Consider the following 19,308-nt stretch of genomic DNA (forward strand, 5'->3'; position numbering starts at 1 on the left):
ATGCCTAAAAATCCTTAGGTCCGACTCTGGAAGAGAATACCTCTCAAATGAATTCAAAAGTTATCATGAAAATTTTGGTATTCTTCACCAAAAATCTTGTCCGAAAACCCCCCAACAAAATGGGCTAGCTGAACGAAAGCATAGGCACATCATTGAAACAACTAGGACTTTACTCATTTCACAAAACATTCCAAAGAATCTCTGGGCTGAGGCAACCCTTACCTCTATCTATCTCATAAACAGACTTCCATCGAAAAATTTAAGCAAAATTTCTCCTTTTGAAAAATTATACGAAAAAGAACCTGATTATAACAGGTTAAGGGTCTTTGGGTGTAATGATAAGAATGACAAACTTTCTCCTAAGGCCATTCCTTGTGCCTTTCTTGGCTATTCTGAAACCCAAAAGGGTTTTCGTTGTTATGATGTCAAAAGTGATAAACTGTATGTTTCCAGAAATGTGAGTTTTTTGGAAAATCTTAGTGGATTCAGACGTTGTGAATCTCATAATGAAAACGTGGATTATTCTTTTCTATTTGATTTAATGAATAAAGACGATGATACTAGTGATGATGAGTCAGATCAAAGTAACTCAAATGAATTTGAAACTGAGGAAAACATCCCCTTGCTCCCTTCATCACATCAATATATTGATGAAGGATTACCTAGAGACTCTATCACCTATACTCATAGAGATCGAAACAACTTTAGAAGTGCTCTTGAAAGATATGATGATGCTAGTCCAAGTACTCCTCAGAGCGAAGTGATCCCTCGTAGAACCGAAAGAAGTAGAAAGACTCCTTCTAGGTTCATTTCCTACGACTCTTTTTCACCTAAATATAGGGCCTGCCTTAGTACCATTCACTCTTATATAGAACCTAGAAATTTTGAAGAAGCACGAAAGTGCCCTGAATGGATTAGTGCAATGGACAATGAACTTGAGGCTCTGAGAAAAGCCAAAACTTGGGAGTTTCAAAATCTTCCTAAAGGTAAGAAAACAATATGGTGCAGATGGGTTTTCAAGGTAAAGACTAAAAGTGATGGATCCCTTGAAAGATATAAAACTCGTTTGGTTGCAAAAGGATATAGTCAAGAGTATGGTATTGAGTACGAAGAAACTTTTGCTTCTGTAGCTCGTATAGTCACTGTCCGATGTCTTATAACCGTTGCTTCTATCAGCAAGTGAAACATCTATCAAATGGATGTTAAAAATGTTTTTTTAAATGACGATTTAAACGAAGAAGTTTATATGGATGCTCCACCTGGAATGGAGACTCCTAAGGGAAAAGTGCTTCGTCTTCAAAAAACACTTTATGGTCTAAAACAAGCCCCAAGGCTTGGTATGATAGGTTTAACTTTGTAATGATTGAAAATGGATTTTCCTCTTGCTTTACTGACACTGCTCTATTTGTTAGAAAATCGAATGCAGGGATTGTGATTTTATTATTATATGTTGATGACATGCTCATCACCGGGAGTGATTCTAACGGGGTTAAGAGTATAAAATCTACCTTGAAAGATAAATTTGAAATGTCTGATTTGGGTTTTCTAACTTATTTTTTGGGGATTGAACTAGCATACTCCTTAGAGGATATTTTTTATCTCAAACTAAGCTTGCTTCTGAGATCATTGACAGGTCAGGTATTACAGATGAGAAGCTTTGTGAAACTCCTGCAGTAGTAGGGGCAAAAATGAAAATTGATGATGGGATTTCCCTTTCGGATCCTACACCCTACAGACAACTTGTAGGATCATTGATGTATCTGAGTATTACCAGATCAGATATATCCCATGCAGTTCATACTGCAAGTCAGTTTCAGCATGCGCCTACATCAGTTCACATGAGTGCCATCTTGCGAGTCGTAAGATACATAAAAGGCACACTAAATAAGGGAGTATTCTTATCATTTTATTTTGAATTAAAATTAATTGCTTATACTGACTCTGACTGGGGAGGTGACCCAAATAACTGTCACTCCACCACTGGTTTTTGTGTGTTTTTAGGAGACTCGCTGATTTCATGGAGATGTAAGAAGCAACAAAAAGTGTCTCTATCCTCAACAGAAGCTGAATATCGTGCCATGACGACTACTGCCATGGAAATTGTATGGATTCATCAGCTATTAGAAGACATGGGGATCTCAATAGCAGGGTCCACCAAGCTATGCTGTGATAACAAAAGTGCAATATACATTGCCAAAAATCATACTTTTCATGAGCGGACTAAACACATTGAGATGGACTGTCACTATGTTCGGGAAGCGTATCTGAAAGGAGTTATAGATCTTCCATATGTAACTTCAGAATATCAGTTAACAGATTTCTTCACCAAAGCTTTGTGTGCTCCGCGGTTCAATTTCCTCCTTGGCAAACTTTCAGTCATCTTGCCCTAAGTTTGAGGGGGGGTGTTAAATTGTAATTTATAAGACAATGTATTTTCTATATATAATTTATATATATAAAAGAAGATACATATACATATATATATTTCATATATGTATATGTATTCATCTACTTGTATATATAAAATATATATTTCTTTATTGTATTGGTTGTAGGGGTATTTTAGTCATTTCTACATTTTACGCATATTCATGTTTTTGAATATGATTGTAATTCCTCTTTTTATTTTTTTATTTTTGTAGTTTTTTTTTCATTTCTTATTTTTTTTTTTATATAATGTTTTTGTAGCTGACTGTGTACAGTGTACAACCGTCAGCCATTGACTGTGTACACAGTTTTAAAAATATAGACGTTGGGCTGATTCCCGACGTCTCTAATAAGAGCTGTTGGGAATAGCCCAACGTCTCTTAAGTTTGCTTATAAATAAGGTTACGTGAGCCCATTGTATGCATGATTAGAGTAAGGAGTTGTCTCCTTAAGCTTGTAAACACACTGCATTTATTGCACTTTCTTTGGTGTAAAGCTTATAAACACTGTGCATTTATTGCACTTCTTTTGTGGTGTAAAACTTATAAACACTGTGCATTTATTTTGTGTATTGAGTATTTGAAGTAGCAAGTTATTTGAAAACTTGATTGTTTGCAAGGATTCTTCACAATAACATGATGGTCTTTATCTTTTGTGTTATCAATATGATGATTATTTATATTCTTATTTGAGTCTCATGAATAAACAATATATTGGTTGAGAAACATTTCACATTTTGTGGTTTAACTGAGTTTATTTGGTCGTCTTTTTTAGGAATAAGGGTTAAATGTAGTATTTTTTTATCATTCTTGTAGGTTTTAACTTTAAGTCATTTTGACAATTGCTTGAATCCTGATTCCTGATCAGATTGACTGGATCACTTTTATTATTCTTTTACTGTTGGATATATATGGATTATTGATTTATTGTTTTCAATTTCAAAGTCAATGAAAAACATGTTCTGCCTCCACAAGTTGTCTTATGGTTTCATTATGGTGTTTGATCTTGCAGACTTCTATTCTCTCCTTGATCTCTTGAAGTGACTTTGTTTTATATGAATTCTGAACTTACATGTTGATCAAGTGAACCAAGCATGATAAAAGAAACAAAACAAAAGACATACTTATAAGTATCCTATAATATATAAAAAATATATTATAGGAAAATTCTTAAATTCATATTATAAAAACATATTATATAAAATGTATACAAAGCATGATTGAGCTTATCATCCCTATTAAGTATGGATTCTTTGATATACCGAGCCTGGGCACACCCAGGCTCGACTCATTTACTCTATCAGAAGAGTGGGGCAACTAGTATGTTGTAGCTAGTTGTTTAAAATTTTAAATAAATATCATTATTGCTAGTAACAGTCGGCCAATATGAATTTTGTTTTTCTTCGTTATTATGTTATCTTTCTTTAGCATTTTTTCATAAATGCAAACTTTTGAAAGAACTTCCTTTTTTTTAAAATTTTGTCTGCTTTATCATAGTATATTATAGAATCATAGATCTTTCACCTCCTTAAATGATGTTTATTTATTTGTTTTAGTAATTGATAAATTATGGATAATGATTTGTGTTCTTCACTCTCCATCATTTACTGTTAATAATAGCTTTTTTAAAGTGTTTGAGGTTGATTCTTATACTTTTATGATGCATATATATTTGCATGTTCTTTGCTTCATTAATGACCATCTCGAGCTATGATCATGATAATTCTGATGACGATGACGATTCTTCGTACAATTTGGAGCATGAATCATCTAGTGGTGTTGGGAAGGGCAAGAAGAGGTCTTCTGCTTGTCCATATCAGTTTGAGGACAAAAACGAAAATTGTTTTGATGAGGAAGATGAAGAAGAATATGACTTGGATGACTACTATTTTGAAGATGATCAAGATGATGAACCACCTAATCCCCAAGTTTTTATGTGCAGGCACTGCAAAAATATTTATCATGGGTCATATACTCGAGTTTTTGCACATCTCATGGGATCTCCAAAGGGACAAAGTGTTGGGATTGCCTTTTGCCCTGTAGTTGCAAAAAATGCAGAATTGACAAAAAAAATTAAGAGGCAAGTTCGTCGAGTGGAGGTTTCATCAAATGCATTTGAGTTGAGGAGATCAAGAATTGATACTCCGAAGAAGCCTATTAGTATGACTACATCATCTAGTGGAAGCCGAAAAACAGTTGATATTCGTGATACCTTTAAAAAGGTAGAAAGAGATGATGTAGATCACAAAATTATCAGATTTTTGTGTGCAAATGACATACCTTTCAATGTGCTTCGATCACCATATTGGGAAGAGATGATATATGCAGTTAGTAAAGTGCCCGGATATAAAACCCCATCATATGAAAAAGCGCGAACAACGTTGCTTGACAGTGAGAAAGAGTGTGTTCACGGGGAGTTAAATGAATTTCGAGAAAAGTTTGAGGAGTTTGGAGTTTTCATTGTCTCAGACGGTTGGACAAATATCAAGAACAAACACTTGATAAATATACTTGCCTCAAACTGTTTTGGCTCGATGTTCTTATATGCAAGCGATTTTTCTAATGTACAACAGTCAGCTGCAAACATTGCCGAGTTTTTGAAGACGAGATTTAAACTTGTGGGGCCTTCTAATGTAGTGCAAGTGATTACAGACAATGCAGCAAATTGCAAGTTAGCAGGTGAAGAAATAAAACAAACGTACAAGTATATTTTTTGATCACCTTGTGTTGTGCACACACTTAATTTGATCTTCAAGGATTTGACACATGAGTTTCATTGGTTGGGAGAAACATATTTGCAGAGTAAAGAAATTGTGAAGTATGTCACAAATCATTCAAAAGCACTAGCAATCTTTAGAAGCAATGAAAAATTAGAATTAATAAAGATTGCAAAAACAAGGTTTGCTTCACATTATACTACTTTGAAACGCTTGCTTGATGTGAGGGAGAGCTTAAGGCTCACAATAACTTCAGATAGATGGAGCGATTGAAAGCAATCATACACGGATGAAACTATGAAAAAAATGGTTGTTACAACAGAAACAACTGTTCTTGATGAAGAATATTGGGATTCTGTACGTTTAGCATTATTGATTACAAAACCCATCTATAAGATGATTAAATTTTGTGATCAGGAAGGCCCTATAATTGGTGAAGTGTATGAAGGCATGGACAACATGTTGGGGGAAATCAAAGACAATCTAAAAAGACAACCAGATTTATATGAAAAGATTCATAAGATTGTCTCAAATAGATGGGATAGAATGAATGTGCCTCTCTATAGTCTAGCCCACATGCTTACTTCAAAATATTACGAGTCGGAGTATCTCAAAATCCCAACAGCAGGAGGGGTCAAACGAGTTTCTCCTGGTAAAAATTTTATTCTATCTATTTAATAAAGTTTAAAGTTTAATGATTTAATTATTTTATTATTTCATTTGCATTTTCTTGTTATAGTTACTAAACATTTTTTTTTTTTGCAAAAAAGGATAATGATATCTTAAACAGTGCAATGCTCGCGCTTGAAGTCATATCTTCTGGAAATGAAGAGTTATCTACACTTAATAGGTCACAATTTGTGGCTTTTGCATCAAGAAGTGGAAGATTTAGCCTAAATGCAGCAAGAATGGATGCACTGAATCCTACAATGCAGTGCTTAATTGGTGGCGTTTTTATGGTGGTGATACATCTGAGTTGAGAGCATTAGCCATTAAGGTTTTATCTCAACCTATTAGCACATCTTCTGTAGAAAGAGTGTGGAGCACCTATAGTTATATTCACAATGTTAAAAGAAATAGGCTCAATGAAGATCGTGCTGATACCTTAGTGTATATTCATTTCAATATTCGATTGATTAACAGGTATAATTAAACTGTGTTGTACTTTTGTTTTGGTATTTTTTTTTCTCTTTTTCTATCATTGATTGTTTATTAGCATTCATATTTTATATTCTTGTTATAAAAGGTGCAACAATCGCTACAAAGAAGGGCCTAGTCGAAAATGGGATATCAATCCAGAACTTCCTATTGTAGAAGAAAATACGTTGAGATTAGAGGATATGTGATGGAGAGATTTGGATGATAGTGCACAACAATCAAGCACTATTTCCAAATCCAAACATAAAGATGCGCAACCAAGAGCTCCATTACCTCCAATAATTATACGTAGAAATGAAGTTGAAGATGATACAAATCAATCCATCAGAGCTAGTAGAACTGCATATATACAAGAGCGACCATCAGTTCCTCATAGTTGGATTGATCCTTTCTTTAGCTGGAGACCTAGGCAAGGTATGTTGATATTGTGTTTTTTACATTTTAAATTATGATTTTTGAACATTTTAATTTTTTAACGTATTCATTATAGGAAATAAAGGAAGGAGCAGAAGACATGGTCATGGAGGACAAGAAGCACGTGATGATGCAGAAAATTCGCGATCTATTGCTGACTTAAAGGGGAAGAGAAAGATGACAGATTAATGAACTCTTGAATTATTATTATTTTTTTATGATGTAGTTAGAGTAGTCCAAAATAAAAACTTTTATGTTACTTTTTTGTCATGGTCTTGTAATTTTTTTTTGGTATACTTTTATTTTGAATCTTGCATAATGAAGTGAAGTAGTGGATTATGTTAATTTTAAGTTTAGAGTTTAGAACTTTGTAGCTTATAATTTACAATTTAGAAATTTATAGCTTAAAAATTTAATCATATCTCTATGTAATCTTTGAGTTTATTGATTTCTCCTTTTCTATGTTGCAGAGATGACAAGATTTACAACATCAAATAACAAGTCATTTGATTCTTTCGTTGAAAAATGTACGCTTTTTAATCAAATTTATTTGTTTTCTTAATGCATTATTTAGTGTTTGCATGCATTTGTTAAATGGTTGCAACAAGAATGTGATATATGATCTTCTCTTGATGTATAATTTTTTAAATGCTTGACAGTTGCAATATGATGCATTTGTTAGATAATTACAACTTATATTATTTATTGTTTATATATATGTTTTATTTTGTCAATGATGACATAAATCTTAGTTTTTGATAAAATAAAAATATATAATTACATTTTCACTTCCCTTTCGATTCTTATTCGCTTCCCTTTCGCTTCTCACTTGAATCCTATGTCGCTTCCTTCTTCGCTTCTTAGGTCGCTTTCGAGACGCTTCCTAGTTCGCTCCTAAGTCGTCCCGCGCTTCCCGTTTCCTAAAATTTTAGAAGTGCCTCGCTTCCCGCTTCCGCTTCCTGTATCGCTTCCCGTATGGCAACTCTGGTTAGACTCATCATTTCGTGGTAATAAATCAAATAGAAATGAATAATCAATGTTTTATCTTGGTTCTTTAATATCAAACCCATTTTCATTTTCAAGAAAAGTAACATCTTTTGAAATATAAAATTTGTTATTTATTGGATCAAAACATTGGTATCTTTTTTTATTTTCTCTATAGCATAAAAAAACACTAAATAGCTTTTGGAGATAGTTTATCATTTTTTATTAAGAACATGACACCTACAACCAAAGATTCTTAATCTTTTTAAATTGAGTCATTTTAAAAAGCTTTTCAAATGGAGAAACATTGTTTAATGAGGACAAAGGAGTTCTATTAATTAAGTTGAGGTTATAATGGCTTCGGCCCAAAATTTTTTTGGAACATTCTTGGAAATTAAAAGAGTCCTAGTGGTTTGTATTATATATCTATATTTTCTTTCCGCTAATCCATTTTGTTGCGGAGTTCTAGGACAAGACCTTTGATGACAAATTTCATTTTGTTTCAAGTAATTTTGAAAATCATTAGACATGTATTCTTCTCTCGAATCTGATCTAAGAATAAAAAGGTTGCTTAGGAATTGATTTTTAATTATTATATAAAATTCTTTAAAAAAGAACACATCGGATTTATGATTTAGAAAATAAATTCATGTGTATCTAGTAAAATCATAAACAAAAATAATATAATATGAGTAACCAACCTCCTTTTGATATGATTGACGAGGGACCCCACACATTTGAATACACTAATTCAAAGGGCCGTGCAGAAACAAAATTTCTTTGAGGAAAGATAATTGCTTTTATTTTTTCAAAAATGAAATCTTTACAAGCAGTCTTTTTCATTACATGCATTTCCCAAAAAGAACAAAAGAGACATCTTTGAGAAGCTAGGGTGACCAAGTCTTTTATGCCATATATCAATACTTTTGACATTTACAAGATTACAAAATGACTTGGTGGAAAAGACAAAAAGTCCATAAAATAAAAATCGTCCCTCCTATGGCCTTGCCAATCAGCTTCCCTGACTGAAGATCCTACACGGTGCAATCTTTAGGTGAGAGAAAATTTGCAATCATGATCGAAATTTTGAAAAATTGAAAAAAGATTTAAACTTAATTTTGGAACCACCCTTACTTTTTGAACCAAAATTTTTTAAAAATGTTTTAAATCAAGTGTTCCAATACTTTCTATTTTTAAAGAAGTTTCATCGGTTGTTGAAACATAAGATGAAAAAGATTAGAATAAACTTTGGAAAGAATATTCTTATGCAGTGTCATATGAAAGGAAGCACCCGAATCAAGAATTTATATACCTGGAGGTGATGAGGATGATGCAATGGCGGCACCCGTAGTGGAGGATGATTTGAAAAGTAGTTAAAGTGTCTTCGATATTTGATTGAGCATGTTTTTAATATCTTCTCCATCTTTACTTGTTTCTTCTTTTTTAGGTGTGATTTCACCAACAGAAGCAACTTTACCTTTAAGCTTAGGGCATACCGGTCTAATGTGACCCGGTTCATTACAATGATGACAAGTGACACCCTTTCTATATCCATTATTATAGTTAGGTTCATTACCATAGTTATTAGGTTTTACAAAGTGGGGTGTCTTATAAGTTTTTACATTGGAACTCGGCCTAGTAATGGAACATCATCATTCTTAAGTCTAATGTATCCCGGTTCATTATAATGATGACAAGTGACACCCTTCCTATATCCATTATTATAGTTAGGCTTATTACCATAGTTATTAGGTTTTATAAAGTGGGGTGGCTTATAAGTTTTTACATTAGAACTCAACCTAGTAACGACCAAAACATCATCATTCTTAAGTGTCATGTTAAGATAGATTTCTTCTTGGCATACCTCGGCAAAAGCATCTTCAATAGGCATAGTTCTGGTCCTATGAAGAAGAGAAGCCCTTGTTCAAATTGCGGTTTTAGACCATGAAGAAATTAAAAAAAGTGTTCTTTCTCAATTTTCTCTCGTCTTAATTCACTATCTTCTGGAGCCACCCATTTAGGGCCGGGAAGCGCTAATTTATTCCAAAGTTGAGACAAAATACTAAAGTAGTCATGGACACACATGTCCCCTTGCTTGGTGGATCTAATTTTATCTTGACAAAAATTGTCTAGCAAGATCATTTTGGGTATACATACCCTTAAGAAAGAGCCAAGCTTTGTTGGCTCTTCTAAATTTAGCAATGTTGGCACATATTTTTATGTCAACATTGTTTATAAACCATGCCAAAATTTTGGCATGGATACTTTCACAATCCTCTACCTTTATTTGATGATCATTGATGGCTTTAAAACGATCATCAGTAATGAGAGCTTTTTTGACACCTCCTTCAACTTTGGTGAGCTTTAGTGATAGTTCAAGAGAGGTTCCCATCATAAAACCCCAAAGTTTCTTTCCTCTAAGATGATTTTTCATGGCCAATGCCCACATCAAGTAGTTTGATTCATTAAGCTTGAAGAAGAGTTTCACTCTTGATTCATGCTCCATGATGATAGAAAAGAAATAACACCTTTGTCATGATCTTTAAACACCACAATAAATGTTTTTAAGATCAAGAGAACCCAAATGGCTCGTATACCATGTAATGAAGTAAGCGGAATCACAAATAACAAAGTAGAGATCACTTACAAGTCCAATAATGGACAAAAATAAAGAGAGTAAACAAGCACTTTAAGTGCATACACAAATCCACAAAGGGATAATGTCAAAAGGCAAATAAAAAGTAAATATTATTGAGAATATGAAAGAAAGGAATGTCACAAAATGAAGGGGGAACACCCCTATTTATATACAATAAGAGAGAGTGGAGGCCCTTGGGAGCTCCCCACTCTTAGAGTCGTTGGGGAGCTCCCAACGGTCATATTTATGGCCGTTGGGGGCACCAACAACTCCAAGGGTGGGGCCCCAAGACACTAAAAAGAAGAGAATAAAAAAATAAAAAGAGGAAAAAAGTTGTTTCTAATAAACAATTTTAAGTACAATAAAAAGATCGAAATGCCCCTATTAGACAATATAAAATAAATACAAAATGTTTATATATATATAAAAAGACTCATCTTTATTACAATGGAAAATAGTGACCCGTACTTGTTCAAATTTGGGTCTAAGACCCTTCATGAATTGATAAAATTGCTCTTTTAAGATTTAATTTTTTCTTAGACGAATATCATTGGTATGTCTCAAATAGGTTCCAATTTAGCCATTTAGTTTCAAAGTCTTTTGAGAGTTCCATAATACTCTTAACACTTTTATCACCTTGTTTACAATTATGAATCTTATTACGCAACTCCCATTTGTGAGCGGTATCTCTTTGAGTATATGTTTGCTTGATAAAAGTCCAAGCCTTATTCGCTCTCTCAAACTCTAAAATATTCTTACATGGTTCCTCACACATGTTTCTCATGAAAAGAGAAAGCACTTTAGTATGACCTACTTCCCATGCTTTATAGGCATTTTTCTTGTCCAAGAGAACTTTATCTCTCTTTCCCTTTAAGAGTCTTCTTTTTAGTTCCACCATCTTCTTGAAAAGAAGACATTATTATCTTCATTGTATGTCTGACCCGATCCATTTGTATAATGGATCAGGTCCAGATCCAGTTCATGTATTGTAAATTATTATTTTGTAAAAGGGTATTTTCGTACCCTAATGTTTACACTTTATGTTAAATAGAATGAGAGGGCAGTCACGATGGACTGAACCCTCCTTTCAGCTGGAAATTTCTCTCTCCCTCTCTTCTCTTCTCTCATCGTAGATTAGGGTTTCATTCTTTCATGGTATCAGAGCAGGGCGTGGATCTGCGTGAAGAAAGCAAGGCGTGGATCTGCGTGAATCTGCGTGAAGAAAGCACAGCGTGTGCATCAGCGTGGATCTGCATCAACGTGGATCTGCATCAGCCATCTGCGTGAATCAGCGTGAAGAATACCCAGTGAAGAATGTCTGGTCATGAATCATCGTGATTTCAGCCTGCGTGAAGAAAGAAAGCCCAGCCTGCGTGAAGAAAGTCCATCTGCGTGAATCTGTCTGCATCAACGTGGATCTGCATCAGCCATCTGCGTGAATCAGCGTGAAGAATACCCAGTGAAGAATGTCTGGTCGTGAATCATCGTGATTTCAGCCTGCGTGAAGAAAGAAAGCCCAGCCTGCGTGAAGAAAGTCCATCTGCGTGAATCTGCGTCTGCATGAAGAAAACCCAGCCTGAGTTTGCGTGAGCAAATCCCAGCGTGAATCCACCAGCGTCAGCAGAGTGAACTTATCAGCCGTGAATCCCAGCGTGAATCTGTGTGCCGTGATTTGAATCTGTGTGGTAAATCTCTGTGAATCTGTGTGGTATTGTGGCCCTCAAATACCTAGCGTGAATCTGTGTGAAGAAAATCTTTGTGAAGAAAATCTGTGATTTCTTTCAGCCGTGTGTTACAGCATCAATCTGTGTTTTCTTTTCAGTCGTGATTGCTTCTTTGTGAAATCAGGTTCATCAGGTTTAATCCCTGCTGTTTTCCTGCTGTTTTTCCTACATTTAATCTCTTGATCTGTGGTTTAATCCCTGCTAACCATTGTTAATCTCTTGATCTGTGATTTCCTTTTCCTTTCTGCTGTTTTTCCTGCTAATCATTGTTAGCCATCTGTCATATCTTATCTGTCTTTTTCTGTTAGCCGAGTTCTTTGTTCTTCATACCTAAGTGTCAGTTCAAGCATATTCATCAAATGGAATTTACTCACGGGCAATCATGCCTGTCCTCAAGTTTTCTTGGTCAACTAGTCTCTGAAAAATTGAATAACTGTAATTTCTTGACCTGGAAAAGACAGATTATTCCGTTTATAAAAAGTCAGGACCTTTCTGGTCATCTGGATGGATCGGTCCCACCGCCTCCAGAATTTCTCTCGCAAGAAAAAGTGGACGATAAAGGCGAACAATCTGTTGTTCTTCACAGGAATCCAGAATATGTTGCTTGGATGAAGAGAGATCAATCGCTAGTGGCATATATCACTTCAACTCTTTCACAGGAGGTCCTTATTGCTCTTCCTGATGATTGTTCGGCAAAAGAACTGTGGGATATGTTAGTTCAAACATATTCACAAATTTCTGAGGCAAGAATTATGTTTCTTAAGCGAGAATTTCAAATGCTGAAGAAAGATTCCATGTCTATTATGGAATACCTGAATAAAATGAAAGGCATCACAGATCAGTTGGCGGTTATTGGGTGTCTTGTCAGTGAAAAAGATAAAGTACAACAAACCTTGAGTGGATTGGGGCCAGATTATCATGTTATGACGACAACCTTACTATGCTTACCAGAACTTCCAAAGTTTGAAGATCTTCGTGCAAAACTGTTGCAATATGAGATGAATCTGAAAGGTTCCTCTGAAGCCTTTCATGGGAATTCCGGAACACAAGATGTGCTGGCTATGGGAATGAGTTATGGTCGAGGTAGAGGAAGTTCTTTTCGAGGAAAAGGAGGACAAGGGAGAAATAACTATGGAGGTCGTGGCATACTTCCAACACCCAATGTTCAGGGACAAAGACCCATTCCCACCTGTTTCCTATGCAACAAGAAAGGGCACATTAAAGCGAACTGTTGGTTTAATCCTCAAAACAAAGGGAAAGCTCCACAAGCAGAGGCTAGAAAGGATGGAGAAGTAAAAGAGTTGTTGTTGGCAGCCTTGGCAGGATTGAATATGAAACAAAATGACAAAGGAACTTGGTATGTCGACTCTGGAGCAGCTACTCATGTTACAGGTGATGTAGGTAAACTCTTGACTCTTACACCTTATGTTGGAAAGAATAGCATTGTCACAGGAGATGGATCACATCATGCCATCTCACATACTGGAAATGCCATTATACACATGTCAAAGTCCTCTCTTAAACTTCCAAGTGTCATCCATGCTCCTAATATTCAAAAGAACATTGTTTCTGTCTCAAAGCTTGTTGATGATGCAAATGCTTCAGTTGAATTTACTCCCTCTTCTGTTTATGTCAAGGATCTTCGCACGAGGAGGACATTCGCTGAAGGAAAACGATGGGGCAACATGTACATCTTCCAAGAAGATCCTTCCTTCATTCATCCCAACTATTCATCCTTGAAGCCTCACCAAGTCTTTGATTCTGATTTTTTATTTAATGTTTCTGAAAGTAATAAGCCAAGACTTTGGCATAGTCGTCTTGGCCATTGTGGTCGCCATTTTATTGAAAAACTTGTCATGAATAATCTTATTCCTAAGTCCAGTCTGAGTTCAGAAGTCGTTGATACAAAATGTTCTAGCTGTCATCTATGTAAGAGTCATGTCTTACCTTTTGCTTCCATTAATAAAAGAGCTTCAAGGCCATTTGAGGTCATTTGTTCAGATGTCTGGGGTCCTGCTCCAATTACTTCTTTTTCTGGTAGTAAATACTATCTTATTTTCGTTGATAGTTATTCACGTTATACTTGGATATTCTTTATGAAGCACAAATCAGAAGTTTTTGGATTGTTCCAGAAATTCCACTCTTTCGTTCAAAATCATTTCTCTACCAACATTCTTAATTTCCAGTGTGATGGAGGAGGTGAATTCTCCTCGAGTGACTTTGTTAATTTTCTTCAACATAATGGGATAAAGAGAAGAGTGTCTTGCCCTCATACACCTCAACAAAATGGGATTGCTGAGAGGAAGCATCGACATATTGTTGAGACTGCAATGAGCATGATGCACGGGAGCAATCTCCCTACATCATTATGGACTGAGGCCTTCCACTCCACAGTTCATGTGATAAATCGCTTGCCCATGAATATCTTAGAAAATAAGTCACCATACTTCTCTCTTTTTGGCATACAACCTGATTATCATGAATTACGTGTGTTTGGGTCTGTTTGTTATGTGCACATTGATAGCTCACTCAGGCACAAGTTCCAAGATAAAGCTTTGAAATGCAGGTTTATAGGATATGCCGAAGATTACAAAGGGTACAGGTGTTATGATCCCCTGAGTAAGCGTGTCAAAATATCAAGGAATGTTATTTTCGATGAAATGAACTTTGCTGATCAGGATAATAATTCAACTATGGTGGATACTGATAACTCAAGCTCCAGCATTGAGGTATACTACCCATGGTTAAATTCAGAACTCTTCTCCAATGGTACAGTAGAATGTCCAGAAAATTGCAGTCAGAATGAGCCACATGAGGATTCAGCCAATGAGACTCAAACGGAGGAAACTGTCACATATGACTTGGAGCCAACAAGGTATAAGGGAATTGTGTACACTCGGCGAGAGAAAGAGCCCTCATTCACTTCTTATTCGAACACGGATATCAGAAGATCTTCACGGATTCGACATCCACTTGACAGGTGGGTAAGTTATAAAAAATTTTCAATGGATTTTCAGTTATTCTTGACATCCATAAGTAAAGAGGATGAGCCTCTTATGTTCTATCAAGCTGCGAGCTCTAGAAGATGGGTAGAAGCAATGAATGAAGAAATGGAGGCCTTACATGAATGTGGCACATGGGAGATTGTGCCTAGACCACTGAACAGAAATGTAGTTGGGTCAAAATGGGTGTACAAGATAAAATATAAACCAGATGGGAGCATCGAAAGGTACAAGGCTCGACTGGTAGCCAAGGGATTCACACAAGAGGAAGGCCAAGACTTTGATGAAACTTTTAGTCCTGTTGTCAAGATGGGGACTATTCGTATTGTGTTGAGTCTAGCCATTAAACATGGATGGACATTGAGCCAGCTGGATGTGAAAAATGCTTTTCTGCACGGGGATTTAAAAGAAGAGGTCTACATGGAACAACCCACTGGATATGCAGAACGAGACGCCAAAAAATATGTATGCAAATTAAAGAGAGCACTCTATGGTTTGAAACAAGCTTCTCGTTCCTGGTTCGACAGTTTTTCTCTAGAAATACAACGGCATGGCTTTTCTAGGTCTCTTCTGGATCACTCATTATTCATTCACAATGAACAAGGAGTTACTACTCTTCTGTTGATATATGTAGATGATATCATCATCACAGGGAATTGTAAAAGCCACATTGAGCAGGTGAAGAAGTTATTAAATCAGAGATTTAAGATGAAAGATTTGGGAGAGCTGCGATATTTTCTTGGGGTAGAAGTTGATAACAAGAATGATACACTTACCCTTACTCAACACAAATATACGCTGGACATTCTTGGCAGAGCAGGCATGACAGATTGTAAGCCGTTAACAACTCCAAGTGTCATTCATCAGAAATTGAGTTCGCAAGAAGGGGATATATATGGAGATCCCACTAAGTATCGCAGTTTAGTTGGCATGTTGCAATACCTGACTTTTACTAGACCTGACATAGTATATTCGGTTAATCAGGTATCCCAGTTTATGCATGAACCTCGTGTGTCACATATGGAGGCAGTCAAACGTATACTTCGCTACCTAAAGGGTACAGTGGGTGATGGGCTGGTATACAAAGGCAAGGAAGAATTAGATCCAGGTGGGGGCCATGAGATTATTACTTATGCTGATGCTGATTGGGCGGGGGATCCAGACGAACGACGATCAGTATCTGGTTATTGCAGCTTCATTGGGCCAAACTTGGTATCCTGGAGCAGTAGAAAACAAAAGGCGGTTGCTAGATCGAGCACTGAGGCCGAATACAGATCAATGGCCACTGCCACGGCCGAGGGTACATGGATAAGACATCTTCTGACTGAAATGGGAGAGCCGATTGTTCGATCACTGTTGCTATGTGACAATCAAAGTGCCATCAACATGTCATTCAATCCCATTCACCATAGTCGAGCAAAGCACATTGAAATAGATCAACATTTTATCAGGAAAAAGGTTGAAGACAAAGAGATTGAGCCCATGTATGTGTCAACAAAAGAACAAGTTGCTGATATCCTCACTAAAGGGTTAACAAAGGATAGATTTTGGTTTTTGAAGAACAAGTTGTTCATGGTCCAACACCATGCACAACTTGAGGGAGGCTGAAAAGAAGACATTATTATCTTCATTGTATGTCTGACCCGATCCATTTGTATAATGGATCAGGTCCAGATCCAGTTCATGTATTGTAAATTATTATTTTGTAAAAGGGTATTTTCGTACCCTAATGTTTACACTTTATGTTAAATAGAATGAGAGGGCAGTCACGATGGACTGAACCCTCCTTTCAGCTGGAAATTTCTCTCTCCCTCTCTTCTCTTCTCTCATCGTAGATTAGGGTTTCATTCTTTCACTTCTCTCACATCTTTGGTAAGAATGGGTTGACACTCTGGAGTAGAACTATCAACCATGTGCTATAGCTCTTTTTCAAATAGGATTCTCTTTACTGCGGTGGCCCACATGTTGTATTTGGTCTCATCAAATTTAATGGGAACAACAATTACAACTTCTTTGTCAGCCATGGATGCAAAGAGAAAGAGAGAATACAAGAGAGAGAAGATAAGAAAATGAAGAAAAGTTCAATGTTGATGACACATTTCCCGAAGCAACGAACCAACGCTCCTCCGATCTTCACGGTCCACCACGCAATCTTCAAATACACTTTACAACAAGAGAGCACCAAGGCTCTGATATCATGTAATGAAATAGAAAAAGAATACAAGTAGGTGCCTCTTATGGGCATACAAGAGCACAATCAAGACCACTTAAGGGACAATACACAAATATGAGCACATACGCCACTTGGGGGCTAAAAAAATGTAAAAATATATAAGAATTTATTATAGCTAAAATGCTTGAGAAAGCATTACAAAGGGAAAGAACCCCTTTATATAGGGGTTAGAAGCATGGTTGTCAGTTGAGGAAGCGGGAGCGATACGGAAAGCAGGAGCAGGAAGCGAGACACTTTCAAAATTTTAGGAAGCGGAAAGCGTGGGACCACTTAGGAGTGAATAAGGAATCGTCTCGAAAGCGACCTAGGAAGCGAGGGGGAAGTGAAAACAAATAAAAAAAATTGAAAAAAATGGGGGAAGCGCGGGGAAGCGTGATGGGAAGCGTGCTTCCCATAAAAGGGAAGCACGCTTCCCTGCGCATTTCGGAAGTGTGACGTTTTGCGCTTCCCCACTTACCTAGGCGCTTCCGGTAACTCTGGTTAGAAGGCTCAAAGATCTGTTGGGTTAGAAATAGAGCCATTGGGGAGCTCCCAACGACTCTGTGGAATTTGTACAAAATACCCTCAATCCAAATCCTAAAATACAAAAAGGAAAAATAAATGTTGTTTACAAATGTGCCCCTAATGAGCACTGCCTATTACATGGGGAAAAAGATCAAAATACCCCTAATGAGTATTGCTTGTTACAAGCATATATATATATATATATTGTTTGCATCTCCCTTTGACTGATGGATCTTCCTTGAGATCCTTATCCTCTTTTTGTTATGGGTTATAGGTGTTCTGTTCGGTGGAATCACCTGAAACCTTTTGTTATTTTGTCTTATTGCCATATCTAAGCACTTTTTTCCTCTTGTATGGGGTGTAACAACAATAGAGACCAGAAGAACCAATGGCATCATGTTGAAACATTTTGTCTTTTAGATATCTATGTATTGCTTGTACCTGTAAATGCTATTCCAACAGTTGGAACCATATCAATAAGCTTTTGTTAATCTTTTGAGTTCTTGTATCTATTCACATGGTTTCTGTCCTTGTACGGATGGCTGAGATCTACAAGGGCATTACCTGGTAGAGTTATTTCTGAAAGGCCTTAGAAAACTAGGTGACTGGTAAAGGCCCTGGAAATTTATCCCAGAAATTCTAATTTGGAAGGTTCATAGCTATCCAAAAAAAAATCCAAGATCAACAGATGGAATCTCTCTGTGGTGATTACGAGTTCTATTCTTTAGGTGCTTAATTTTTCATTGAAAGCTTGATATGTTTATGCTTTTATCGGGTTCCTTGCAGAGTTAATACCTGTTCATGTGCATTTCTATCCCCCAGTCTACTATTCTGCACTACATGAATATTTTTAGTATATTATGATAAAAGATTTTCATATTTTACTTCATATATGTGGCCATATGATGCTCGCCAGCTTTAGAAACTAATCATGTTTCAATATATATTGCCTTTAGATGTTCTGTAGCATTACATTAATGTCACAAATGATTGTCTATAGGTAAAAGAGATAGCACGGGTTTTTGAGCTGATCAATGGTGAGCTGTCTTATGTCGTCCAGATGGCTACAAATTTGAACAGTCTTCAACCACATCTTCGGGCCTTGCTTAAGAAAATCTGATTCCAAAAGAGGAGAAACCTTATTCCTTGTTATATTTCCTACAATAACATCTTTTGTACCCTTTCATCAGTTAATCATTTTCACATCATTCTAAATAGCAAAAGCTGAGCAAAGTCTGAAACGCTGAAGTTGGCTTGCACTTAATTTTAGCACTTGCATTTGTCTTCCATGGTTATGCAAAGATGTAACACTTGTTTTCATGTGGTTTGATGCTTCAGTTGTTTCATTGAAACTATCTAACAAGCATGATAGCTTTAAAAACGTCTTGAGAAGTTTTTTATTATATCCTCTTGATATGTACCTGTGTTGTACTCCATTGTAGGCTGAGACTGATTTAAAGAGGGAAAAGGTGAGAACTCTTAGAGTCTGAAACTGCAATCTTGTCCCA

At 36.2% G+C, this 19,308-nt stretch overlaps 1 protein-coding gene across 1 annotated transcript in view; it reads left to right on the top strand.

Moving 5' to 3' along the window:
• LOC149822689 (nitrobindin heme-binding domain protein) overlaps nt 1-19,023 on the top strand; it is a 63,494-nt gene extending 44,471 nt beyond the window's left edge. The window contains exon 4 of the mRNA XM_089979990.1: nt 18,801-19,023. Within this exon, the coding sequence (XP_089836116.1) occupies nt 18,801-18,920 (120 nt within the window). The 3' untranslated portion in view covers nt 18,921-19,023. The remainder of the gene's footprint in view (nt 1-18,800) is intronic.
• Nucleotides 19,024-19,308: the final 285 nt, after the last annotated feature.

Source organism: Nuphar pumila, chromosome 11 (genome assembly GCF_984573655.1).
Source record: "Nuphar pumila chromosome 11, dmNupPumi1.hap1.1, whole genome shotgun sequence".
Lineage (NCBI taxonomy): Eukaryota > Viridiplantae > Streptophyta > Magnoliopsida > Nymphaeales > Nymphaeaceae > Nuphar > Nuphar pumila.